Source organism: Calonectris borealis, chromosome 1 (assembly GCF_964195595.1).
Source record: "Calonectris borealis chromosome 1, bCalBor7.hap1.2, whole genome shotgun sequence".
Classification (NCBI taxonomy): domain Eukaryota; kingdom Metazoa; phylum Chordata; class Aves; order Procellariiformes; family Procellariidae; genus Calonectris; species Calonectris borealis.
The window spans coordinates 134,007,327-134,030,147 of NC_134312.1; the positions used below are offsets into that span (position 1 = coordinate 134,007,327).

Below are 22,821 nucleotides of genomic sequence, written 5' to 3' on the forward strand. Positions count from 1 at the left end.
AAGTGCAGGCCCTTTACGAGTCCCTGACAATTGTCTGTTCTAACTGCTTACCACGTCTAATTACCTTTGGGAGTTTCTCAGGGCACCAAGTTAGAGTACCCAGAGCATGTTTTTGTCTACTGTATTAATTTTTAAACTGTAAACTAAAAAACCAAGGAAAATAGGTGCCTATTCAATTATTCAGTCAAACTATAGATTTGTGGCAGGTACTCGCGTGCTAAGTGAGTACATGCTCACTGCATACAACACACAGCTTTACCTCTCCCGAAGATTCTGCCTGCGTGTGTACTTGCTGACTTGATACTGTACAAACCGAGGAATCAGTTCAGGATTCAGTTTGATGTATGCTCCCCGGTTGCTCCCCTCTTCGTAATAGTTAGAGGCAGAAAATATAGTGATAACCTGATCATAGGAAACAAAGAAACTGGATTGGCTAGAACAACTCTTCTTGAGACTGATTTCTGAAACTGATCTTAGAAAAACATGCAGGTTACAAAATTAAGTGGCTGCATATAAAACCAGGGATCAACAACTATGCCGTTCACCAAATTGCTTGCACTTTTCAAGTCAGAGCTCCAGGCCTATATTTTTGGCTTGTCATAGGAAGACTTCAGTTCAGAGGGCAGTGTGATATAACATGCTGTTAAACAGAAACCTCTTTCTAAGACAGACCTGGTTTTCAGGATTCTTGCTGGCCTTCTGATACAGCATGTCAGAAAGCAGGGCCAAAAGAGAAGTGATTAAGTTAAAAGGCTTCTAGAGCCTTAGAGCATTTCTTGCACTGTGTTTACACATAACTCTCCTCAGGGATTTTGTTGATGTTCATTTGTTTTCACATGAGTAATAAGCCAGTCCCCACTCCCTGAAGCTGTAAAGAATTTTGTTTGTCAGAACTCCATAATTTGTTCTAACATCTACCTAGCACACAATTCTCCCAAACCCATTTTAAAGAAGTCACTCATTTTTTTAATTAGCTTTGCAGACAAATCTACTGTGGATGTGCCTGTGAAATTCACAGGAGAACTCTACTGTACGTGGAGGCATCTTACCTTCCCATCGTGACTGATCTCATAACCTTCCGGCTTAAATTCATGAGACCTGATGAGCATCTTCAGATTATACCTTTCAAACAGCTTGGCAGTGACATCAGGGCCAAAGCAACAACCTCCTCCTCGACGCTTGTTTGGTGTACAGCCTTTTTGGCTTCTTGGATCACTCCAAAGTATGTCAAGGATCTGTAAATAGCAAACTCAAGCAAGTGAGGACTGGCAGTAGGTGAGGATGGGCAGGCTATGGCTGTCTAAAGTACTGGCCGTGGCAAAAGCCCCATAGTACAGGGAGAAAACACACCTGAGCTAAAAAGTAGTTCTCGTGTATTCTTCCTTCCTTTCAGCAGGGCATTCTTTTGGGCTGAAACTTTTGTTCTACTTTTCTTAAGAAACATTATCTAGATTTTGGATGAACTTTTTCAGATGAAATATTATTTCAGAAATGTACCTCCTTTTACAGCTGAAGCTTCCAGACTCCGGTAGGTGCATCAGGAATGGTACCTGAGCTATTTCACAGCTGCTGCCTTCACTTGTAGGTGTGAGAGGCATTTTCTATTTCCCAGCACTGACCTGATAACCACATGGGTCGGTGGTTTTACCTAAAGTAAAGCTTGGGAGTGCCTGCTCTAAACATGACACAAGTTGCCTTTGGCTTTATTGTCTTGGGTTAGCTCATGTTTCAAAACAAGATTTTACAGACATGAGGATGAATTATCATGGTTTAAAGTCACCTAACCTAATAATTCTAGTCAGTAGCAAACAATAGGCAAAATGTGTTTGTTTAAACCTCACTGGACAAGGTTTACACTAACACATTCCACTTCAAATTTGTGAGTGTGGCTCAATGGAGGCTTGGTTAGTTGGGCGAGCGTCAGATTTGAGAGGTTGCTTGTGCCCATTACATTAGTTTGTAGGTCAGGTATGTATTTTCAGAGACGGATTTGCTTCTCAAGAGCAAAACAAAAATGTGTGCCCCTTAAAGCAGCTGTCTGAAGAGAACTCAGAAAAATAAACTTATAGACAACTCAATTTTGAGCTTCTAAATTGCTGTGCAAATTAAGTTTTTCAAATTGTCACAATTTATTAAATTACAGCATGACAAGAGCTCCATATTGCCTCTAATATTCAAGAGGAAATGAACAGCCAGAGGACAAAAAATTCCCACTCTTGAGTAATCAGCCTGTAGGTCTCAGGAGTTGGGTTTTTTTGGACAGTATCAGCATTCTGCTGCCAAAACCACAGCCAAAAAAGGTGCTCACTATTGCCGACAATTGCAGTCTGACCTATTTAAACTGACAACCATGTATGTACCAACAGATCCAACCACATGAGGGCATGCAAACACATCTCATACCGAGCAGTTTCCTCCTCCTAACGCCTAAAAACAGAAAACACTGGATAAATTGTACTTGCAAGGTATAAAATCACAAGCCGTTATTACCAGGTCTACAAAAAGCATCCAAAGAACTAACAGCTGGCTACTATACTCCCAAGAATGATCGGTTTCATATTAAGAGACAGTCCCCTCAGACTCAAACATATTGCCTGAACAGAGTGCCTGCCGGCTTTGTGCAGGAGGGGTTCCGTATCCGCCTGTCTTTGCTTTCACCTACTTGTTTCCATTCCTTCAGGGCGGGGTCTGAAGGCTCAGTGGAGCCCGATGAAGAGATGTGTTGTGTTTTCCCTGCAACATTCTGGTTGGCAATGTGTTTACTGGGTCTGGTTGTGGGAATTCTCTCCTTCACTTGGTCCTGTCTGTCTCTTGCTGATTTTGGTGGCCGCATCAAAGATTTCAACTTCAAAAAAAACCAAAACAACATTGAAAGAATTACCAGAACATAAAGATGATACACAGATGTCAGCTGAAAGGCACATCAGTCCCCGTTTCCTGTACTCAATACTGAAGTCTTATAATGTCCTGAACTCACAGGTTTGGTGGAAGCTGCAGGTGTTTGGGACATGCAGAAATTTTGCTTTATATCTATCAGCAACCAGCCTCTTCAGAGCTGCTCTCATATTCTTATCAAGACACACAGACTCGTTCCAAGCCACAGTCAATCACAAGGTCTCACTATACAGCAAGTAGGGTCTGGGCTCAGGGCAGACACTTAAGTGCCCAGCTTCACTGGAAACTGAAAATATACATGTATCCTGTATATTTGAAACGGCATTCACTACTGCTCTGATACAATAGCATGCTGCTAGGTTAATTTGGCTGAAATCAATGGAATATCACGAGGATAACCGTGAAATTGATGAAGTATTACATCAGGCCTTTTTATTGTTAAATCAACCTCCTCCAATATGCATGGGCATTTGCTTTTTTGGAGCTGTGTGCTATGGCTCCATGAATGCCCATTAATACAGACTCTTCTCCAGGGAATATCTTTTCTTTTCATTTGAAATTTTCTCATACTAGCTCATTTTTTGAACAAAAAAAACCCCAACAACAAACCCCCTTGCCCCCCAAATTCTACTCTTTAACAGAAAAGGACTGATGCAAAACAAAATGCAAAAAAGTGGGTTATTCCCTAGCGCACTGCCCATATTTGAGACCTGTCAGTTGCCAGCTGTACCAATTAAAATACATCAGTTGGCCTGGAGTGGTATCACCCTGAGTTGTGGCCCACACGTCTCATTAGCAACGCTCTCCTGTGGCAGCAACTTTGACCTGTTAATTCTGCATTTCACCAATATCGCATCAGTAACACGCTGAGCCCAGCCTTGGTGAAAGCGTGGGCAGAACTCAGGTCACAGTTAAGACACCTACATCTGTAGTGAGGCACCCAATTTTAGTGTACAGTGGTATAGCAAACGGAGCCTAGACTCAGATGACTAGAAGTATTCATCGCCCTTTTTCACATCTTTAAGAAACAGAGATACACCTGACTGTCCGGTAAAGCTTTTATTTCTGTATTAGAAAACATAAGAATGAGAGAAATAGCTCTAGGTTCCACAGACACGAATGACAAGGTACACAAGGTTGCTTAAACATATGTATCCTGTGCCATCTGGGATGCTCTACCATGTCTGGGAATTGGCGTGATGTGCGCAGATAAGATCCAGACCTAAAGGAGACTGGTGGAGGAGACCTGCGAAGAAGACTTTCTCCAGAGACAGCCAGAGGCCAGAGGGGACATCCCTCAGCTACGGGGTTCATCCATGAACAGCACTGGAGACCTGTGTCTGAGCAATGATAAGACCTAGGTCTCCACTGGATCTCCTGGATCTCCATTGATTATAAGGAATCTAAGCACCTCGCTCACAAGCAGACATCTCCGTTTAGTTGTCCAAGTTGAGACCAAATCCCACACCATTTTTCACTGATTTGAAAGAGCTGTGTTTGGTCAACATTTCAGAAAAAAATGGGTGTTTCTGCCTTCTAAATCCCTGAAAAGCAGTAGTTTCTGTTTTCTCAAGGCCAGGTCCTGAAGTTTGATCCTGCTCTCCCACATGGGCAAAGCTCAGCTGCTGCCAAGGGAGCGCCTCACAGGTGGAGAACTTCCCACACACAACAGATGGCAGAAGCACAGCCCCAGGGCAAAAGGCAGTGCTAAAAAGATGTGACTAGATTGATTTCTAGAGTGTTTAGAAATGCCTGAGAATTAAGTACTTTTCATACTTTCTGGCTAATGCGTCATCACGGCAGGAAGGAGGCATTCAAAGTGTTTTTAGCTATTTTAAAGTCAAAAGACCCATGTTATTTTACAGCAGCCAAACAATTGGCTCCCACCATGTACTGAAACCTTTCTTCCTAAACACTGCTTTTGAAGAAAAACAACACTCTTTTTTTCCTTATGTGCCTTATACAGCAGCCATTTCCCCTCCTAACGCAAACAACTTGATGTTAGCGTTTGTACTGCTAAATTTTTTAAAGAACACAAAATTACACCCACACGAATATGATCTCTTACCTTATTTCTCTCAAGTGCATTCAGGAAATCCAAATCTGTGGTGTCTGAAATCCCTCCGTGTAGGATAAGAACTTTGCTATCAATTATAGTGGCGAGCGGAAGCCAGCTAAAGACGTCTCGCAGAAGACACAAAATCTGTTTCCCATGGTCCTGTAAAACATACTTTTATATTAGATCCTATTTCTGGCATATTCTGTTGCTTCTAAGTTCAAGATTTTGCTGAAGTGTCTACCACAGTCTGTATGAACAGTTCCGTCCAGGTGACACCCTGAATTGCAACGCTGACAAACATGTTCTGACATTTACTTTAGGGCAATTTGATTGTCTCTGTAATAATTTTGTTTTTCTTTCACGTGCACCTCTTTTTGCGTTCTTGAGTCGCCTTATGGACGTTATTTATTTCATCCCATAGATTTATAAGTATAAAAGGCTAACACTTAAAATTGTTTTGTCAGTTATTCCACTGATAGTCCAAAATAATTTCAACTACATTACTAAAGTCATTCTGTACTACACCTAAATAAACTGGTTTGAAGTTTCCTTGTTTACACTGGTTTCCTTGTACATGTGCAAGACTACAAAGAAAATATAGGGGAAGGAGGAGGAATCTTACCTTGTACTTCTTTGAAACTTCTTTTGTGAAGCCATATCTGAAAATACAACAACATCATGAATTGGTTTTCAGTATGCCCCTTCTGCATGATTTTTCATAGTGTTTGCCAGGAGTTTTCTATCCCTCTTTTTCTCCTGCCGTTCTGTCTCACCTCTGTTTAAATGTGCTTTCTTCTGCTCTATCTCAAGAATTGAGTTAAACTGATTTCTTGTACGTAAAAGAGATCAGGAACAGAATCCAGACCAATAATTATTAAGTGGCCTTCTTCCCACCTAAATGAAATAGCTTAGCAGTTTTACCTTTTAGATACTGGAAAGAAATTTCAGAGGAACGTAACTGATGATGGGCAAAAATTCCCACAAAACCTCCACAGAGTTTTTGTTCTAAATTACTCAACTTTATTAGACAGTGTCATCTATCATGTCTTTTCCCCCACAAGGGACACGGATTTTGATACCTCATTCTTTTAGCACCAAGATATCCTTGGTGCAAGGGGCATCTTCACAACACCCTAACTTTCAAATTTACCGATGTGCAGCACTGCTAACCAAAATGCCCAGCAAAGAGCCATACACAAGAATGCATCTTTGCGTTCCGTACCATCACAGACTTAGTCAATATTTTCCACTATTTTGGGTGAGAATTTTCCTATCTTGTAGATGAAGTAACTGATCTTGGTTTATGGGGTTTTTTTTTAAATTAAAAGTGCTGAAAAAGGACTTATCATGTGAAACTGATTCTCTTACATGGATCATTAATAGGATTTGAACCTGGGCCTCTCACCCAGGCTTATGCCTTAGCTAAAGAGCAATAGATTCTGTGTGCACGCATCAAATGATAGAAGGGGTACAACAGGTTACCCACCAGTCAGTCACCGAAAGGCTTACTGGGGCGGCTGAAAATTGTTAGGGACCTGGACTGAGGAGTTCTCACAACTATGAAGATTATTTTGCCTGTAAGTCACACTTTCATTACAGCCAGAGACACTGGCTATACTCACTCCCTTGGCAGTGCTGTACAGCTGAGTACAAATATCTGTATTAGAAAACAGGGTCTCAGCTGTTCCTGCAATGGGATAGACTGCCACCTCTCAACTAATGGACCTCCACGATGTAGAAGCTAGGATATTTACCCATCCTTTGTGTTTGGGAAGTGACATCTTAGTCTAAAGGTAAGTGAAAGATCAGCTCCTGGTTTACTGGTTCCACTATATTACATACTATCATGCATTTTGCTGTGCTATGGAAAAAGCCAATGCTTTAACTAAAATATAATCCTTCCATCCGTCCCCTTTCCCCAAATTTGGTACTCTGGAAGCTGCACTAAGCCCATTGACTTCAATGGATTGTGATTAGGTCAGAGACAAGACATGACTCCCATTCAAGTGCCTGTGTGTAATGAGGGTGTTCTTTGCCCCCCTCACACATCTCGGAGATGCAGAGCTACACCTGAATACATAAGAAAACATTATTTCTGTTTTAGACTGTCACAATGGCTAAAGCAGCATTCAAAAGCTCCAACATTTCTAGTGAAAGGCCAGATACTCCCTCCCCCTGTCCCCTACAATCTACCTCAGGTTCATGATGTAGTCTTCGTGGTTTCCTCTATTCAAGTGTAAATCATTGGGGTAGATAAGAAGAAATGCAAACAGGATTATAAGTATTTCCATAGAATTTTTCCCTCTGTCAACAAAATCACCGTTAAAGACATAACGGTTTTGTTCTGAAGGCAGACCATTCTGCAGAAGGAAACAAAATCAATGACATTTAGAGATGCTTCCTGTAATAAAGGAAATAGCATTTCAAATGAGATCACATTGCTAGAAAATCTGCAAAAAACCTGCACAATACAGAGATCTAAAATGCAGGATTTCTTCATTTCCACTGCTTAGAACAAAAATCTCCATGAGACAACCTGTATGAGCCATCAGAGACGAGACGACCTTTCTGACTGTTCGTATGTTGTCATCTCTAATCCTTTCCTCTACCTATTAAATTAAATTGAAAGGGACCAATAGGAACATTATTCTTCTAATAAAATATACTTTTCTGTTAATGCAACTGCTGCCAGGAAGTTACGCACTTACAAATAGAAAGGAGTCGTTCATTTTGAATGGAAGACAAGAAAACCATGAAAAATGTTTTTCTGACACCGTCTGAAGGTTCTTACGTTTCCTTACACAGTAAGAAAATGGATTTCATATATTTACAGTTTGCAGTGTATGCTTCCAAAACTCCTGAGAAAGACTGTAGTCCAGAAGACATCAAATCTTAATACAGAACTCTGAAGAACCTCGATTCCAGTTGCTTTAATCCTGAAAGCACTACTTGAATTTTACTCACATTGCACTTTGCCCCCGCTCAGGGCAAAGATATACTTGAACACTCACAAACCTGAGAGGCTGTACATACAGGTATTTCTTACTTTACTTTTTCTGAAGATATAGAGCAATGCTTTATTATGAATGGTGACTTATCGAAAGCTAGTATTGTGAACTGATGCTGTGTTTCATTAGATTAGTTATCAACATGTCAATGGGGGCCATCAGCTTACAGAAAGTATAGCAGCAATTATGTGTAGCTTCATCATTTCCAATCATGAGTATTAGTAATATTATTTCAATTTTTACTTGCCAGAAAAAGGAAACCTCTGTTTTCACTATTGGCATGCATAAGAATTATCAATAGAACATCTATAAAATCACATTATAACTGTGGAAGCCACTCTTAACAGGTTTGGCAGCATTGCAAAACATCCCACTTCCTGAATATAGCCACTAGGTCAGTGTCCAGCACTTCCTATGTTCCTATGGCATTCCCTGGTGTACTGCCTTAGCAGGTTTACTGCAGGATGCATGATTTGGCCAGAGACTCAATTAAACATTTAATTTGAATCCATTAGGAAATCTCTGTTTTCTCCCAATCAGTGTCCCACGTTGTTAGTTGGGATGCAGTAATGAATCCCGGCTTCTCGATTCCCACAGCGGCACAATCCTGACTGCTGTAAATACAGCTTGCTTGGTTTTTGCCATAGCCTCTCCCCAGCTCTCTCCACTTAGAAGAGGCGTGTGGCTGCTCTGTGCTCGCAAGAGTGGCAATTTATGAGACTCTGCTAATGCAGTGGGTTGTAGTGGTTTTAAAAAAGAAAGGATGGATTTCAGGAGTGGAACAGACAGGAGACACTCAGCAGCAGCTCCTGGAAAGATGAATTAATAAAAGCTTTGCCTTAAAACTGATAGGCATGTGAATCACCAGCAGATTGTCAGTATACACACAGCCACTCTGTAACTGCAGTCCTCATGGAAAGACAGATCTACTGAAGCACTCTCCAGACTCTATCATTTTCTTTTGGAAAAGCTTATCCACAACCCTTAGTTTTAAATGAGTTTGTTTTGGACTTCCAACTTCAATGTGACATTTTAGTTTTGTTCCACATTCATGCAAAGTTTTCATTTCCTTTTCTGTGGTTTCGACCAACAATCTGAGCAAAACTAAGGTAAAAGCTGTTGCAGCCCCTGATGTGTCAAAGAGGCGAACAAGGCCCTCTAATGATTAGCAACTTGCTGCTGGGCATCATCACTGTATCTGCTGGGTTAGTGATTAATTAACTTCCATTTGTCATCTGCATTTTCTACAGCTTCAGGCTATTTCTATCCATAGCATCCATTTAACAATCTAACTTAGCAATACATAATCTAAAATTCAAGGGTTTCAAGGAATTTCAGGAAATGCTGTAACTTAATGGAGATTAATGCAGGGACTGAATGAACCCTACAGACTGGCTATTGAGAAAGAAGTAATTATCTTAGCCTCACCCAAACCAGGTTTAAGAATTATACACACTATTACAACCAGCATTGTATCAATAGGTTGTAGATTGCTAGCTTCTGTGTGTTTGCTTTTGGCAGTTTGTAAAAATGCTGTGATAAAAGTTCCCTGGACAGAGCCCCACACTCAAGGGACCCGGTCTGCATGCAGGCCTCCAAAATGCTTCAGCAGCCGCTTCAGCTCTGCACGGCTCTGCGCAGACCTGACATCACTACACTCCTCATGGCACTGTTTAGGATTGCACCCTCTTGTTTAAGGTTACGGGTGGTGCATACCAACTCTGAGGAAGAAATCCCTTCCAACTGAAACAGAGTTATGGAAAGCAGAAAAAAATGGATCCCATAGGCTGACTGGGTTCGCTGACTAGGGAAAAAGAATCATCTTCTGTTTACTCCAAAAGAGTAAAATTCAGGCTGAGTGCAGTTGTAAATATATCTGAGCATTTGTCTTCAAAATAGTTCTTTTTCCCATTCCAGGTCCTGTGTATGAAACCAATCGGTATCACACTTTTATTCCAGTTTCAAAAAGGAAGATTGTCTAGTTAAAATAACAGCTGAAAGACTGCAAGCCAAGGACCAGCTAAATGTAATTGATTGATTAATAAGAAAAGCAGAACTCTGTAAAAAGGTCTGATTATACTTCAACGGGCTTCAGGTATGAACTTGGGCAAAACAACCAAGTTTCCATTCAACAAGAGTCAGGTAAAGCGTAACAAAGTTGGAAGCGGAGGGGAATTACATCATTTAAACACCTGGTTTAGCTCACTTCAGTCTCCATTCAGTGCAGATGAATGTATAAGGATCAGACACAAACCCTTTCCCCCGGAAAGCTCAAATCAAAGAGAGTATCTGCTAAATGAAAGGTGGTGATTCATGCTAAAGATAAATGTGAAACTAAATATAGGAAATTTCCCGCATCTTCAGTTAAATATACAATTGTGGAAAAGATAGCCTGGAGCTTAATTTTTTTCACATCAGTAAAACAGAGCTATGCTTTTTTAACAGTAAAAAGTGAGCAGCTGTTCAAGGATATGTAAAGGGTGCCTGAGGTATTTCCATTTTGTGCAGACTACATGATTGCTTCCAAGACTTAAAAAGCTTTTAAACAGATAGCACTCTTTTTCGTTTCCTGTAAACAAATAATAATAAAAACCACTTTGAAGGTATCAATGGAAATGAAAGCTTCTGCATTTTTTCCTGGAGGGCCAAAATTATCCATGGTGTAGTATTACATCAGGAACTGAGTTAGCTCCTGATTTTAGAAGACTTTAGTCACTACGGAATATAAAACAGTAGCAGGACTTTGGAGACGTTGCAAGGAACCCTCTTAAGTTTTGGTTCATGCTCCAGTTCAACATTTAGGAAGAGAAGGATCTCCTGGATTTCCTCCTTCACAGTGAGCAGGAGGATATAGAGAAGGAAAAGCTACAACAAGGACACAATTCAAATTGTTCCAGGATTTGTGTGTGTGGTGCATGCACACTGCATGTACAGTTCTAACAGTGATAAATCTATCAATCAGACATAAGTACATGTTCTTAACAACAAGTCATGAAGAGAAAATGCTACATCACAGACTGCCTACTTACCTTATAGAATATCAGCAAAAGATCATCCAGGTTTCCATGCAAATCTCCTATAGGAAACAAAAACATAATTTTCTTTTTTTTTTTATATTTTCTCACAGAGGAGGGAAAAACTGGAATTATAAAACTGGAATTAGTTAGTCCTAACAAGTTCTCCCCCATGTTTTCCTTAGTAATTTGCCTTGTATTAGGATTAGCTTCATTTTAAGGTACATGCTGAAGCTGCTTCTAAAATCTGGCAATTAAATACTTGAAAGAGTATACAATTGTCTTGCATAAAGTTTTTCTCTTTCCAGCTGGATCTGAAGATCAGACCAGTCACACAGCCAAAGGTTCACTCAGAGAAGTGTGAGTAAGATGAACAAACATATTATGAAGCTGAAAAACAGAAAATGTCACTAGAAGACATTTAGAAATATGATAGACTTCTGCATACTAACAGATTTAAATTTACTAAGTAGCCCATTATATACAGCACAATTGAACATCTGTCTGAATTGAACATTCAGGGCCAGGTTTTGATTACTACAGGCAGGATTTGATGGAGGGTGTCAAGAACTGTCCGTGCTTGTATGCCTCAGTGTTAAGGCCACAGGAATGACAGATTTGGCCCTTTCCAAGAGATTTATTTTGGAACAGGCAGGGGGATTTCACCCCAACACAAAGGATCACTGCTGCATAGCTCCCCTCTGCATATGACTGAATTTCATGCTCACAGAACCAACCTTCTCACATCTGTGACTCACCACCACAAAGCCACAGAACGGTTTCAAAACCTATTGCGTGATAATATGCTTTCACCAGCAATGAGTAGGAAAGGAGAGAAGTGACATTTTCATCCTGTCTACATGTTTTCTGTGCCACTTCTTATTAATTATGAGCCTGCTGAAGTCATTCTAAGGAGCCCTTCAAGCTATGACAGATTTTCATCACATATGTGGATGCAAACATTTCAGGTGCGTATTTAATCTGCATTATTAATTTGAAATTAAAATAAAATGGGGAGAGGGATACCTTATTTTAAGGAAATCAACATTTTGGACTAATTATGTCTAAAAATTGGTCTTTCATCTTCTGCAGAGGATCTTTCTGGTTACAAAAGCTATTAGTTTCAATGGCAGGAAGGGGACTCCTTCAGCTGCTGCTTAGATAGTGCAAATGCAATACAAACATGAGGATGCATGTTTTGCTTAGTAAGAACATGCTGTGTAGTGAACAAGTATGAACCCATGTTTCCTTGGTTTGGAGAGAGGTTTTGTTGGTTTGGTTAACAAATTATTGGTTATATAAAACCTCATTTAAACAAACTCTTTCCCGGCAATCAAAGTAGGTGCATAACCACATTTTAAAAAACTTTATTTGTTTTGCATATGTCATAGTACCCTTCCTTATACCACTTTACCATTACACACAGCACCGCTAGCTGTCAAGAGTTAATGTCACCATTACTGTTCTGTTTTGCAGCTACTTCGTTTTGTGGCAAGTCAGGATACTGCATCCCTTTATCCAAAATTTACAAAAGCATAACAAAATAGACGGGCAACGAGCTCTTAGTTCTTTACCTTGTGAGACATCACATCATTCTGTGAGACTAATTTGTTGGTTGTATAAAGACTGATCCGTCTTCTTGGGTCTCTTTAGAAATGAGGGTTTATTATAATTTCAATTTATTCTAGATAGTCATGCTGTCAATGAAAGGTCTTGTTTGCCACCCCTATTAAGCCCTCATTAAAATCATTACTGAGTAAATTATGATGGTAAAGTCTTTTTCTCAGTAAGAGGAGAAAGCAGTGAGATTTGCAGCCTGTGATCAAAACCCTTGGTGGTGTTTTAGAGATGGAAGTGCAGGAATATTTAAGCTATGCTGCAGTGTTAGCTGAATTAATACTGACTTATTCAGAAATGTTTAATGAGAAAAGGAAAGAGGAGGTGAGGGACTTTCTTAAAATATACTTAGTGTGACTCAGGAACCTTATTTTTTTTTGGTTTGTTCCAATTTATGCATTTGTGGGTAAAAAAAAAAGGAGAAAAAAAAAAGCATCAAGAACTTTCTTGTAATGGCAACACTTGGAAATGTCTGTATCCTTCTCTAACCACTTAGAATATCAACCCGTAGCCCAGTTATCTTCTCTGGCACCTTACCACAGACAGTTATCTCCCTGGAGTAGGAAGTTGAAAGATGGGTGATATTTGGCATCTCTTTGAGAACCTTCCTAGTTTCACATAGTAGCTGCAGTACATAGCGGGCATGAAGCAGCTGTGAGAAAAAAATGCAGGGAGAAAAGGGAGACTTATTAGAAGTAGCAGTGTATCTGTCTGCTTTATTAATATCAGACACGTATTGCCAAGATTATTTATACTACAGACCTCCAGACATGATTACAGGCTGCATGGTTTAGTGCTGGGAATTACGAGTGTTCATAGCTTTGCACTTGCTTCCCGGTGAATGGATATAGAGCCCTTAATAAACTTGCTTTACATATTTTCCTATTTTATTTCTAGTACACTGTTTCTACTCTTCCCATCTACAGAAAGAATAAGAGACTGAGTAATACAGCACTTGGAATCATTGCATAAGGTCATTTGTTCAAAGTAACTGGGGGGGGGGGAGGGGAAAGGATGTAGTTCTAGTTGTGATTAAAAAAAAAAAAAAAACACAAACCAACCAAAAAACCCCTGAAAGCGATAAATGATATTTCAGCAAATTGCACAAATAATGAGGGGGAAACTCCAGCAAGCGATGCCTTGTTAAGAATTATCTTCCTGTTCGCTGTGAAGATGTTATGAGAATGCAACATTGAAGCTTCTGGTCTTCTCTGCTAATGTTTTTTACGATAACTTTGTCAGTCAGTGATTTTTAAAGCTTTTAATTCAAACACAGCTCTGAGGAAGTTTGGTAGAGGAGACAGATGAGCTACAGACTGACTTTTCAAGATTCGTGTTTTTAAAGCAAACAAAAAAGGCCAATTAAATATAATCACTTCCTTTATAAAATGCCAACCATAGTAAGAGAAGAGCGAGCTGACAGTAAGGTGAAGTCTGGGTGGGCTCATTAATCATGTGCTTTACATTTTGCTACTTTTAAGATCAGCCTCCGCAGAAAATTACAGAAAAAAAACCCCACCTTTATTTAGTAAATTAAAAAGCAAGATAGACCCTTATCCTTTACATACAGTATATTGTTAAGCACAAATGACCACAAGTTCAAACAAAGCTGTGCCACGTAATGCCTCCATGCCCCACCCTCATCTTGTAAGAGGGCAGCAAAGGGGCTTGCTCATGAAGACAGAGAATCAGCAACGGCCTTTTCAGTGCCTTGGCAGCCAAGATAGTAAGCTCCTGAGATTTGTGCTATCACCCTGTTCCACTACATTAGCGATGCTTCATATTCACTCGTCCATTATGGTGGAGTCTTGCACACAGGAACGAGGTGATTAACCCTTGCATCTCAATTCCTCTAAAAAGAATGGGGTGGGGGAAGAAAAAAAAAAAAAAGAGGACCATACAAGGAGCACTTTTAACCCAGAAAAAGATGATAACTAGTTTCTAGGTTAGCTTAGGACACCTTCCCCAGTCCCGCACCCTCACTGATAACCCCTGCCTTGGAGCTGCTAAGGGTTCCCGGTTCATGATCACTGTAATCTCAATGCTAGAAGAGGAGGTCCCCACTAGTCCCTGCCCCCTCACCAGTGCTGTTTCTGGTGGTCATGCAGCCAAGTAGTGAATCAAATCTGGGAACTAGTCTGGCTGAGAACTAACTGCTTTTGATTTTGGTGTGTTAGCTTCCATCCAGATCGGTTTCCCAAGACAACTCAGCATGTACCTGTACGATCACATGGGGCTAGCAGGAAATGGTAACGGGATGGAAAGGAAGGGAGAAGTATCTCCTTGGGCACCAGTTTAGCCTTACATTGGATTCAACTGATTGTGGAGCTACAACTTGACAGAGATGTGAAATAAGTAAAAAGAAATCAAACTAGTTGCAACTTACCTGTTCATTCCTGAAAGCATGAAGAAGAGCACTGGCATCTTCAACAGTAAGTGGGAATGAGAGTCGTGGTCCATAATAGGAGTCTGGAACATCAATCTTCCTTTCAAATTCTGTTAAACATAAGCCCTCATCCACCTGAGAAACACTAGGGCTGGTGAAAATGTGAGAAACTGGAACAAGAGGAAAGAAAAACAACAACATAGAAACTCTACCAGTCCCCCATGGGGCCGTAACAGTGTGACCAGAACAGGTTGAATATAACTGATGCTTTACTTGCTGCAGTATTACAGTGGCTAACTCCTGCCTTGTATAGTGGAAGAGCTCCAGGTCTCCCCAGATTGTTTCACAATACTAAAAACAAACAAAGAAACAAACAAACCCAAAAACCAAGCAAAACCCAATCAAACAAAAAAACAAGCAAAAACTCTGACCCAACAGCCAGTAGCTGTGGTCAGGATGCAAAACATTTTGCACTGAAGTTGTGGAGCAATCTGCTCTCATAGGTAATGAGAAACAACCTGCTACAGACTTTCTTCTCCTTCTCTCACAAAGCCAGGAGATTCAAAAGTCATGGCTGATCATTCAATGACCATCATCTGTTTTAAGTTCAATATTACACTTTTAATACAGGTTTTAAAGATTCACTTTTATTGCTTTTATTTTCCCCATAAAATTTTTAGGCTAAATGCCAGCAGGTCAGTGATTATTTAATAAGTCATCAACAAAATCCTATTTATTCACAGTGGATTGCAAAGCACTCCTTTCTGATACAACTAGGAGACAATGCCAGCTTTTGGTTGGCTGCCATAAAACCACTGGATGAAATAAAGTAAAAAATAGTGGTAAAAGTAGAGCATAGCTTCTAATTTTCCTGGAACATGGAGAAAGCAGAAACATTGCTAATTGCTTCAATCCAGTATTTTCTTGACATACCCTTGAAATGTAATGGAGTGAACAGTAGATTTCAGTGTTTTCTTCTTGCAGATTGTCTTTATCATATATTATACTAAAAGAGAGAACCAGACCCTAGAGGATAGTGTTCTGGCAGCTGCTGTTGCAGAGTTGCTCTTGTGAGATGATTGTTGCAAACACTTTTTGCTGGGCTACAGGTATGTTTTCTGTAACCTTGATTAGATGCAACTGGAAATAAAAATGTATTATTTATTGCTGGAGGAATAGCTGTGGCTGTGACTCAAAACTCACAGCAGCCAAAACCGGCATGTGGCCTCGTAAATTATGAGATTCATAACGGCCAGCTTGTCTTGTAACTGGATAAAATCCATATTAAAGAAATAAATAGATAAAAATACACTTTTTATCAGCTCTGAATTTAAAAAAAAACCCTTTTTTTTATCAGCTCTTCTGCTGTGAGCTGATTAGCACATTCAATGTACAGCCATGTAAATGGATTAAGGTATCAAGTAACAGCAAGGTGCTCAGGGTTCACTGTTTCCACCAAGTACAGTCTGATTTGCAGTCTTCCACCACAGTTACAGCTTTGTCTGGCTGGACGCCAGAATGTCACCCATGGCCTGAAACTGCTGGTTCCCACATACTGATCAGCCAAGCACATCTGACCAAGTCTCGTCCCAGCTCTAGCAGCAGGTCTCTGGACGGCATCTCCCTCTGTGCCCTACCTCTCAGGAAGTGGGTGGCTGCAGACCATGGAGCCAGTTCCTCAGACCACCCAAATTCCTCATTGCTTGCCTGTTCTGGCCAGAGGCTCTCCTCACCTGACATGACTCTGTCAGAGTCAGCGGTCCTGCATTTCAAGCCAGGCAGACACCTGCCATGCCTGCTCCTACTCCAGCCCACCCTTCCTGCATGCAGTAGGCTACCCTTCCCTTTACCTCTGAACGTGAACCTGCCTTCCTCACAGCCTTGCTTCCTTTTTGGCATATGCCCAGGCTGAGAAACCCAATCTCCTTCCCTGTAGGGCGTATCTCTGCAAAGTACACCCCATCTTCCACTTCTGGATGGGTCGTCAAAAGCCAGTCATGATCATTAGCCTTAGAGTGTGCTTACGTCTCCTCAGGCAGTCTTTCAGCTGTCAGAGGACTCAGTAATGGATGCCCTAATGCAGCCTTGGGGATTAGTGTGCTGGCCAACGAGTACCCCAGCTCACCACAAGCCCCATGCAGGACTCATTCTGAAGTATTCAGCACCCTTCTCATTTCAGTCATCTTTTAGTCAAAGCTGTCAAGGCTCTTTCAGTCGATATTGAAAGACAGGAATGAAAACTCTCGACGTGCCTAGTTCAGGCACCCATCTTAAGACAGAATGAAATACCCTCTGCCAGTATCTGCATCTCTCCATCAACTACAGAGAGCTCAGGGAATGACCTGCTTTGTACTCTGACACCAGAGGTCTAGCCCAAGCTCAGTGAGTTGAGCCTTCGCTATTAGCAGACCCCATATAACTACCCTAACAGGACAATAGCCATATTCCATGTAAAACACAAAAGCCCAGAGCTACATGGAGTCAGTTTGGCCACAGAAAGCCTGGTTCTCCTGACAAGACCACCTCGCCATGGGAGTTGTTCAAGGCAAGTCAAAGACATCACTGCCAAGGATGTATTCACTATTGGGGTAACAGGGAATCAGCTACTTCTGCAGCTCTGAAATAAGCTCTCTGGTCTGCCACCATCCGTGTGCCTTCAGACTAACCACTGGGGTACCTGAGAGCACCTCTGACTCCTGAGGAGTGCTCTTACATCTGCCAGATACTGATCCCCAGCCACCAGGTCAAAACCAGATGCACCTTGAGCCTACTAAGAGGATGAAGATTTCTATAACACTCCAAACATTTATTCCTTCACTCCATTCCTGGCGCTGTAAGCTGCAAGCAGCTGTGACTTATTTGCCACTGCAAGAATCACTCTATGCAAAATGCCTTGGAAGGATGTTAATGCTGTAAGGGAGACATCATGGGCAGTGAAACTGCAGAAAACAGCACTTTTTTTTGTTCCCTTTTGAAGGAAGACTCCAGGAGGTGTGGCTCCTGCCCTGGTGACCTTGAGAGGCACAGCCAGGGGTGACTTGGACACTCAGTCCCACCACTTTGCCCAGGACATGCCTGCAGCCTTCTCACCCTCAATATGCCCATAAAAGAGTGATTAAATGGGTCACCTTTTGCTGGAAAAGCAGTTTCCAGCTTTCTCTGACCAGAGATTTTTCAACTGAAAGGCTGAGTAGGTATGAAGATTTTTTTGGGGGAGGGAGGGAGAATAGTGTAAGGTGGAAAAGTTTTTAATTCTTACTTCCCACAAACCCTTGGAAAATAGCCTTTAATCAGAAGCAGAACAAGACACACAACTTAAACTGCACTGACATCTTAAACAGGATGAGAGGATGAAAAAAGCTTCAGGGTACAACAGATAAACAATCACATCAAAAGCACTACTGTGTTAATGAGATGGTGGCTGCCTTCTTTCTTTGAAAAACATATTCTGAAAAAGCAGATTAAAAAGAGGAAAGTGACAAGATGAATAGTGGAGACTGAGTGGTTTATAATGTAAGATCACAAAATCTTCAGGTAGCTTTCTCATCACATACTGAGAACAACAAGCAACCTATTCTCTGGTAAGAATATCATATACTGTCTTCTTGGAGAGGGCTTTTGAACCGTATGCTATCACTTTAATTTAAGTGAGCACACACTGATGAAAAAAAAAACAGAGAATTGTGGGGTTTAGAAAATGCTTGGGAATAGCAAAGCCAATTTGAAGCCTCTCTGCTTGTTATGTTTACACTCACCATGGCTCACATCTTAAAACCGTGATTCAGCAGAATTGGAAGCAGTTTCTTTAAGAATCACTTTATTCGGCACTGATTTTGCTTGAATCAGCGGGGCTAGTATGAGTGCTGCAAAGGTCACTTAGAGGGGCAAGCAATTGAGAGCTTGAAGTAAAGAATGCACGCAGCCAGCAGTTGGACAAACATAACCACAAACCACAAATTTGATATGCAAATTCTCAAAAAAAACCCCTAAGTCAGCTCCTTTGCATAGGTGGCCTGGGCCATCTCTCTGTCAAACATGTACCTTACAGAATCTTTCTGTTTCTTTTTGGGTTCTCGAATCTATAACACAGGGTGTTAGAAAGGGGGAAATAACAAACCAAAACAAAAATAATGCCTTTGGAGCAGTTATCAAGCCTTAACAGCTTCAATCCTAACAGATGAAAGTTTTAAGCAAGCAAGACAAAGGGGAGCTTTACCATAAACCATGCAGCAGTATGGCCCTCTAAGGCTGATGGTGTAACGGCTCCCCCACCAAGCCATCTACCCCAGCCGCGGCAGGCGCTTGAGAACTGTCTCACTACTAATTTCCCCATTCTGTATTACACAGAAGTCATCGTACCCACCACTGGAAGTGCATCACAGTTATGCCACAGCACCTGCTCATGTGTTTCAGCCTTAACCACGCTCACAACTCCCAATATCTGCAAGACCAAGAAACAGGTCACCCATGCAGTGGTGACAAGGGGCAGCCCACAGTACCCTCCGACCCTCCCTGTGCACAGGTGGGGCTTGGATCTCCACCTGCCCACAAACAGCCCATGCATGTAGCAGTGTGCTCTGTACCCAGCCACGTCCTGAGCCCTAGCAACTCACCTGAGGCACCTCACTGACCTTTGTTCCTTCTGTCAATAGACAATAGTTAATAAAGGTGGATAAATCATATCTACAATGAGCAACTGTAAAATTCCCTTTTAACCTTACAATGAAAATAGTGATTACCACTATTTTTCCACGTCTCAGTCCTAGTGCTACGATTTTCTTTCCCACTCAGGTAGAAAAGCTGAACTGAGGTGCGCTATCAGCATGTGGAAGCAGGTGAAGTGAGCAGTGTCTGATTTTCTTTGAGCTTGCCAATTCCTTCCCAGGAAGTTAAATGACTAAAGCAGATTTTTTTGCAGAATACAGTGGTAATGGAAAAAATCAAAGGAAGGACTATTGTATCATCTGCCTTGCCTTTGGAGCAAGGCTCAAACATAATTTCTTTTTGTGCAGAGCACAGAGAGCATTAGGCACTCTAAAGTATTTAAGAAAGAAAAAATGCCATTTCTAATGGTTGCCATTAAAACACTGAACCACTTATGGTTTTGATGGTCGTTTTACCCTGCTATCAAAGTGTCTTGTGCAAATTTTAATTGGAATAACCTGTGGCTGGACCAGATGAAAGAGAAAGGACATTCTCTTGTAATTCAATAAGAAGGGGACAGCCTCCTTTTTAATTCTGCTGGGATTAGATCTATTCTCAATTTGTTCAGGGAAGTCATGTTTGTTTTCTGGACTTAGGAAGTCACTTTCAGTCTGTCCTTCTGTTGAGCTTGACCTCAATCCTTGTCCAAGGATCCCAAAATACTTCAAAAATTAAAGGTTATTCTTTGAATAACTGAGCTTTAATAGAGATCGTTTCTAAAGATTTATCTCCAGCAGTTTAAATTTATTTCATTTTTAATCATTCACATACTGATACATGTTTTGCAGCGAAATCTAGAACGAATTAAACTAAAAAGTGGTCCAGAACTGCTTCAGGGAGGAAAAAAAAAAAAAGAAAGAGAAGAGCATCCTCTTTGAAGGCAACCTCTTTGATTACACCTGCCCTAAACCAACCAGACACATTCTTTCTGGATAATCACATCTCATAGTTTAAGAAAACATGCATAGAAAGCTGTGAAAATTGGAGTCAGTAAGAATACCATGAGGACAGTAACATATAAGAAAGCACTCTGAGCACCTCTGAGTATTCTCGTAAGGACAACAGGTATCTGTCCAGTCTCACACCTTGACTCACTGAGTAGATATAGAGCAGAGTCAACACTTACAGGATCAAATTCATACTACAGTATTTGGGAAACCAAACCTCAGCCCCAGCACGTGCCATAGGCTGTAAACATCACATTGAAAATTAACTTTCCTCACATCAGATTTTTCAAACAGAATCTCCATATGACTTTGATTTTTATTCTTACCTGAATCAGGATGAGTACAGTGATCCAGCATGAATGTAAAAAAGTTGGATAGCTGAGTACAGAAAAGAAAAGAACAAACACACACTGATCAGTTTAGGGCATTCAACAAGCATTAACATTCTCTTTCCTTACTCCATTACTAGCAATTTCCCATTTAGGGGGATATAAGACACTACTGTATGTTCCCATAGAATCAGCCTACAATAATGACACAACTTGTGTCCTACTACACAAATGGCTTATTCCTTTCCTTCTTTGCTATGAATTAGCATTATGCTATGATACATACAAAGTTCCACCGCTGTATCAATGCTGCTGACATTTTTGGGTGTAATTCATCTTGCCCATCATGCACACTATTTGCCTAGACTTCCTTTGTAGTCAATAGAAAGAAAGTGCTACAATGCACCAAACTGACTTTAAACACTGGTGCTAGGATGAACACAAAGCCCTAGAAGTTCCTAATTCCCTGTATTGACCCTAAAGGAAGCCTGGGCTGATGTGCTGAGACATTGGGATCTCTGTTGCACATATCTTGCCTCACAGACACGGTTAAGATCACCCATAGTGGGATGACCTGCAATCCCTGGCTAACAGCTGTTCTACAGGAACCTCTAACCTAGATACGGTTGTACAGGCAGAACGGTGTCCTGCTGCTTACGTAGTTTTTTATATATATATATATACATACATATATATACATACACACACACACACACATATATACACAACTTAATTAGTTCATGTGTGAGGCAGGGAAGCGGTTTTATTATACAGGACACAGCTTTGTAGGTAGAAATAACCACATAACGATTTTGTTCATGCAACTTCAGTCCTCTGGGAATAACATAACTGCTTGTACAGGAAGAATTGAAGATTACAAACCTGTAGTTGATCTTGCTCATCAGCATATTCGATTGACTGAAAGATACTCAGAGAATAGCGGCGCCTCATCTCTAGCCGGGCCATTGTAAAGCGGTACCAATTCTGGATGAGGATAGCAGCTCTAATGACTGTCAAAACAGAAAGCAATGGAGCACACATGGGTGCAGTGTAATCTACAATGAAAACACACATGCTACCTTGGCAGAATTTTGCAGACAGATGACAAATTCAGTCCATTGTGCACAGTCGACATTAAGATGAAGGTCTGTAAGACTGAAACTTAAAAAGTGTTTTCTGATAATGAGTACATGATGCATTTACTGTTTCTGTCTTTGGGGACAGATCCCAAACTAGCTGACTTGCTCAGGCCTATATTGTTAGAAACCTTCCCCATTTCATTGTCCTGAAGACAGTACCCATGTAAGAAGTCAGCCACGTTCAGCTGATGGGAAGTATGTGGGTTTTGGGAAGGTAAGGAAAGGAAGAAGAGCAGTTTGGCCTACCAACAAGATGTGTTTCTTTACCAAGCTGCAGTAGAAGGCTTCAGACTGCAAGCTGTAGCATGAGCATCGTGTAATGACAGAGTTCGTAAGTCTCTTTTAACAGAAAGTTTTTGCCTGCACAGCTGTATCAGCAAGCCAGCAAAATTCAAACCTTAGGGTAAAATGTTAACAAGTGGTATTGAAGGGCAGAATAGATGCTTCAATAGTTGCTGAAATAGACATGCCAAAAGGCACACAGCTATATCTTTGGCTAGCTTGGTGAACAAAGGAACACTCACCCCAAGAATTCAATGGGACATGTCAGAAGACTATTTTGGACTATGTGCAGAATACACATCCCACGTAGCACTTTAAGAAGTTGTGTTTACTGTTGTCCCAGTCTGGAAAATCGCTGGAAACTTCACTGAAGGACAGTTGCCAAGACTGCAGCGTAGGGTGAAGGGCCTGCTGCCTACAGGCCCCAGTCACGCCACAAAC

At 41.0% G+C, this 22,821-nt stretch overlaps 1 protein-coding gene across 1 annotated transcript in view; it reads right to left on the bottom strand.

The window, feature by feature from the left end:
• PPEF1 (protein phosphatase with EF-hand domain 1) overlaps positions 1 to 22,821 on the bottom strand; it is a 31,526-nt gene that overhangs the window by 4,737 nt on the left and 3,968 nt on the right. Inside the window, exons 2-12 of the mRNA XM_075175352.1 lie at positions 21,842 to 21,969; positions 20,957 to 21,008; positions 14,980 to 15,149; positions 13,131 to 13,245; positions 10,992 to 11,038; positions 7,148 to 7,314; positions 5,577 to 5,613; positions 4,964 to 5,113; positions 2,663 to 2,845; positions 1,050 to 1,235; positions 260 to 402 (exon numbers count right to left, since the gene is read on the bottom strand). Coding sequence (XP_075031453.1) covers positions 260 to 402; positions 1,050 to 1,235; positions 2,663 to 2,845; positions 4,964 to 5,113; positions 5,577 to 5,613; positions 7,148 to 7,314; positions 10,992 to 11,038; positions 13,131 to 13,245; positions 14,980 to 15,149; positions 20,957 to 21,008; positions 21,842 to 21,969 — 1,378 coding nt within the window. The remainder of the gene's footprint in view (positions 1 to 259; positions 403 to 1,049; positions 1,236 to 2,662; positions 2,846 to 4,963; positions 5,114 to 5,576; positions 5,614 to 7,147; positions 7,315 to 10,991; positions 11,039 to 13,130; positions 13,246 to 14,979; positions 15,150 to 20,956; positions 21,009 to 21,841; positions 21,970 to 22,821) is intronic.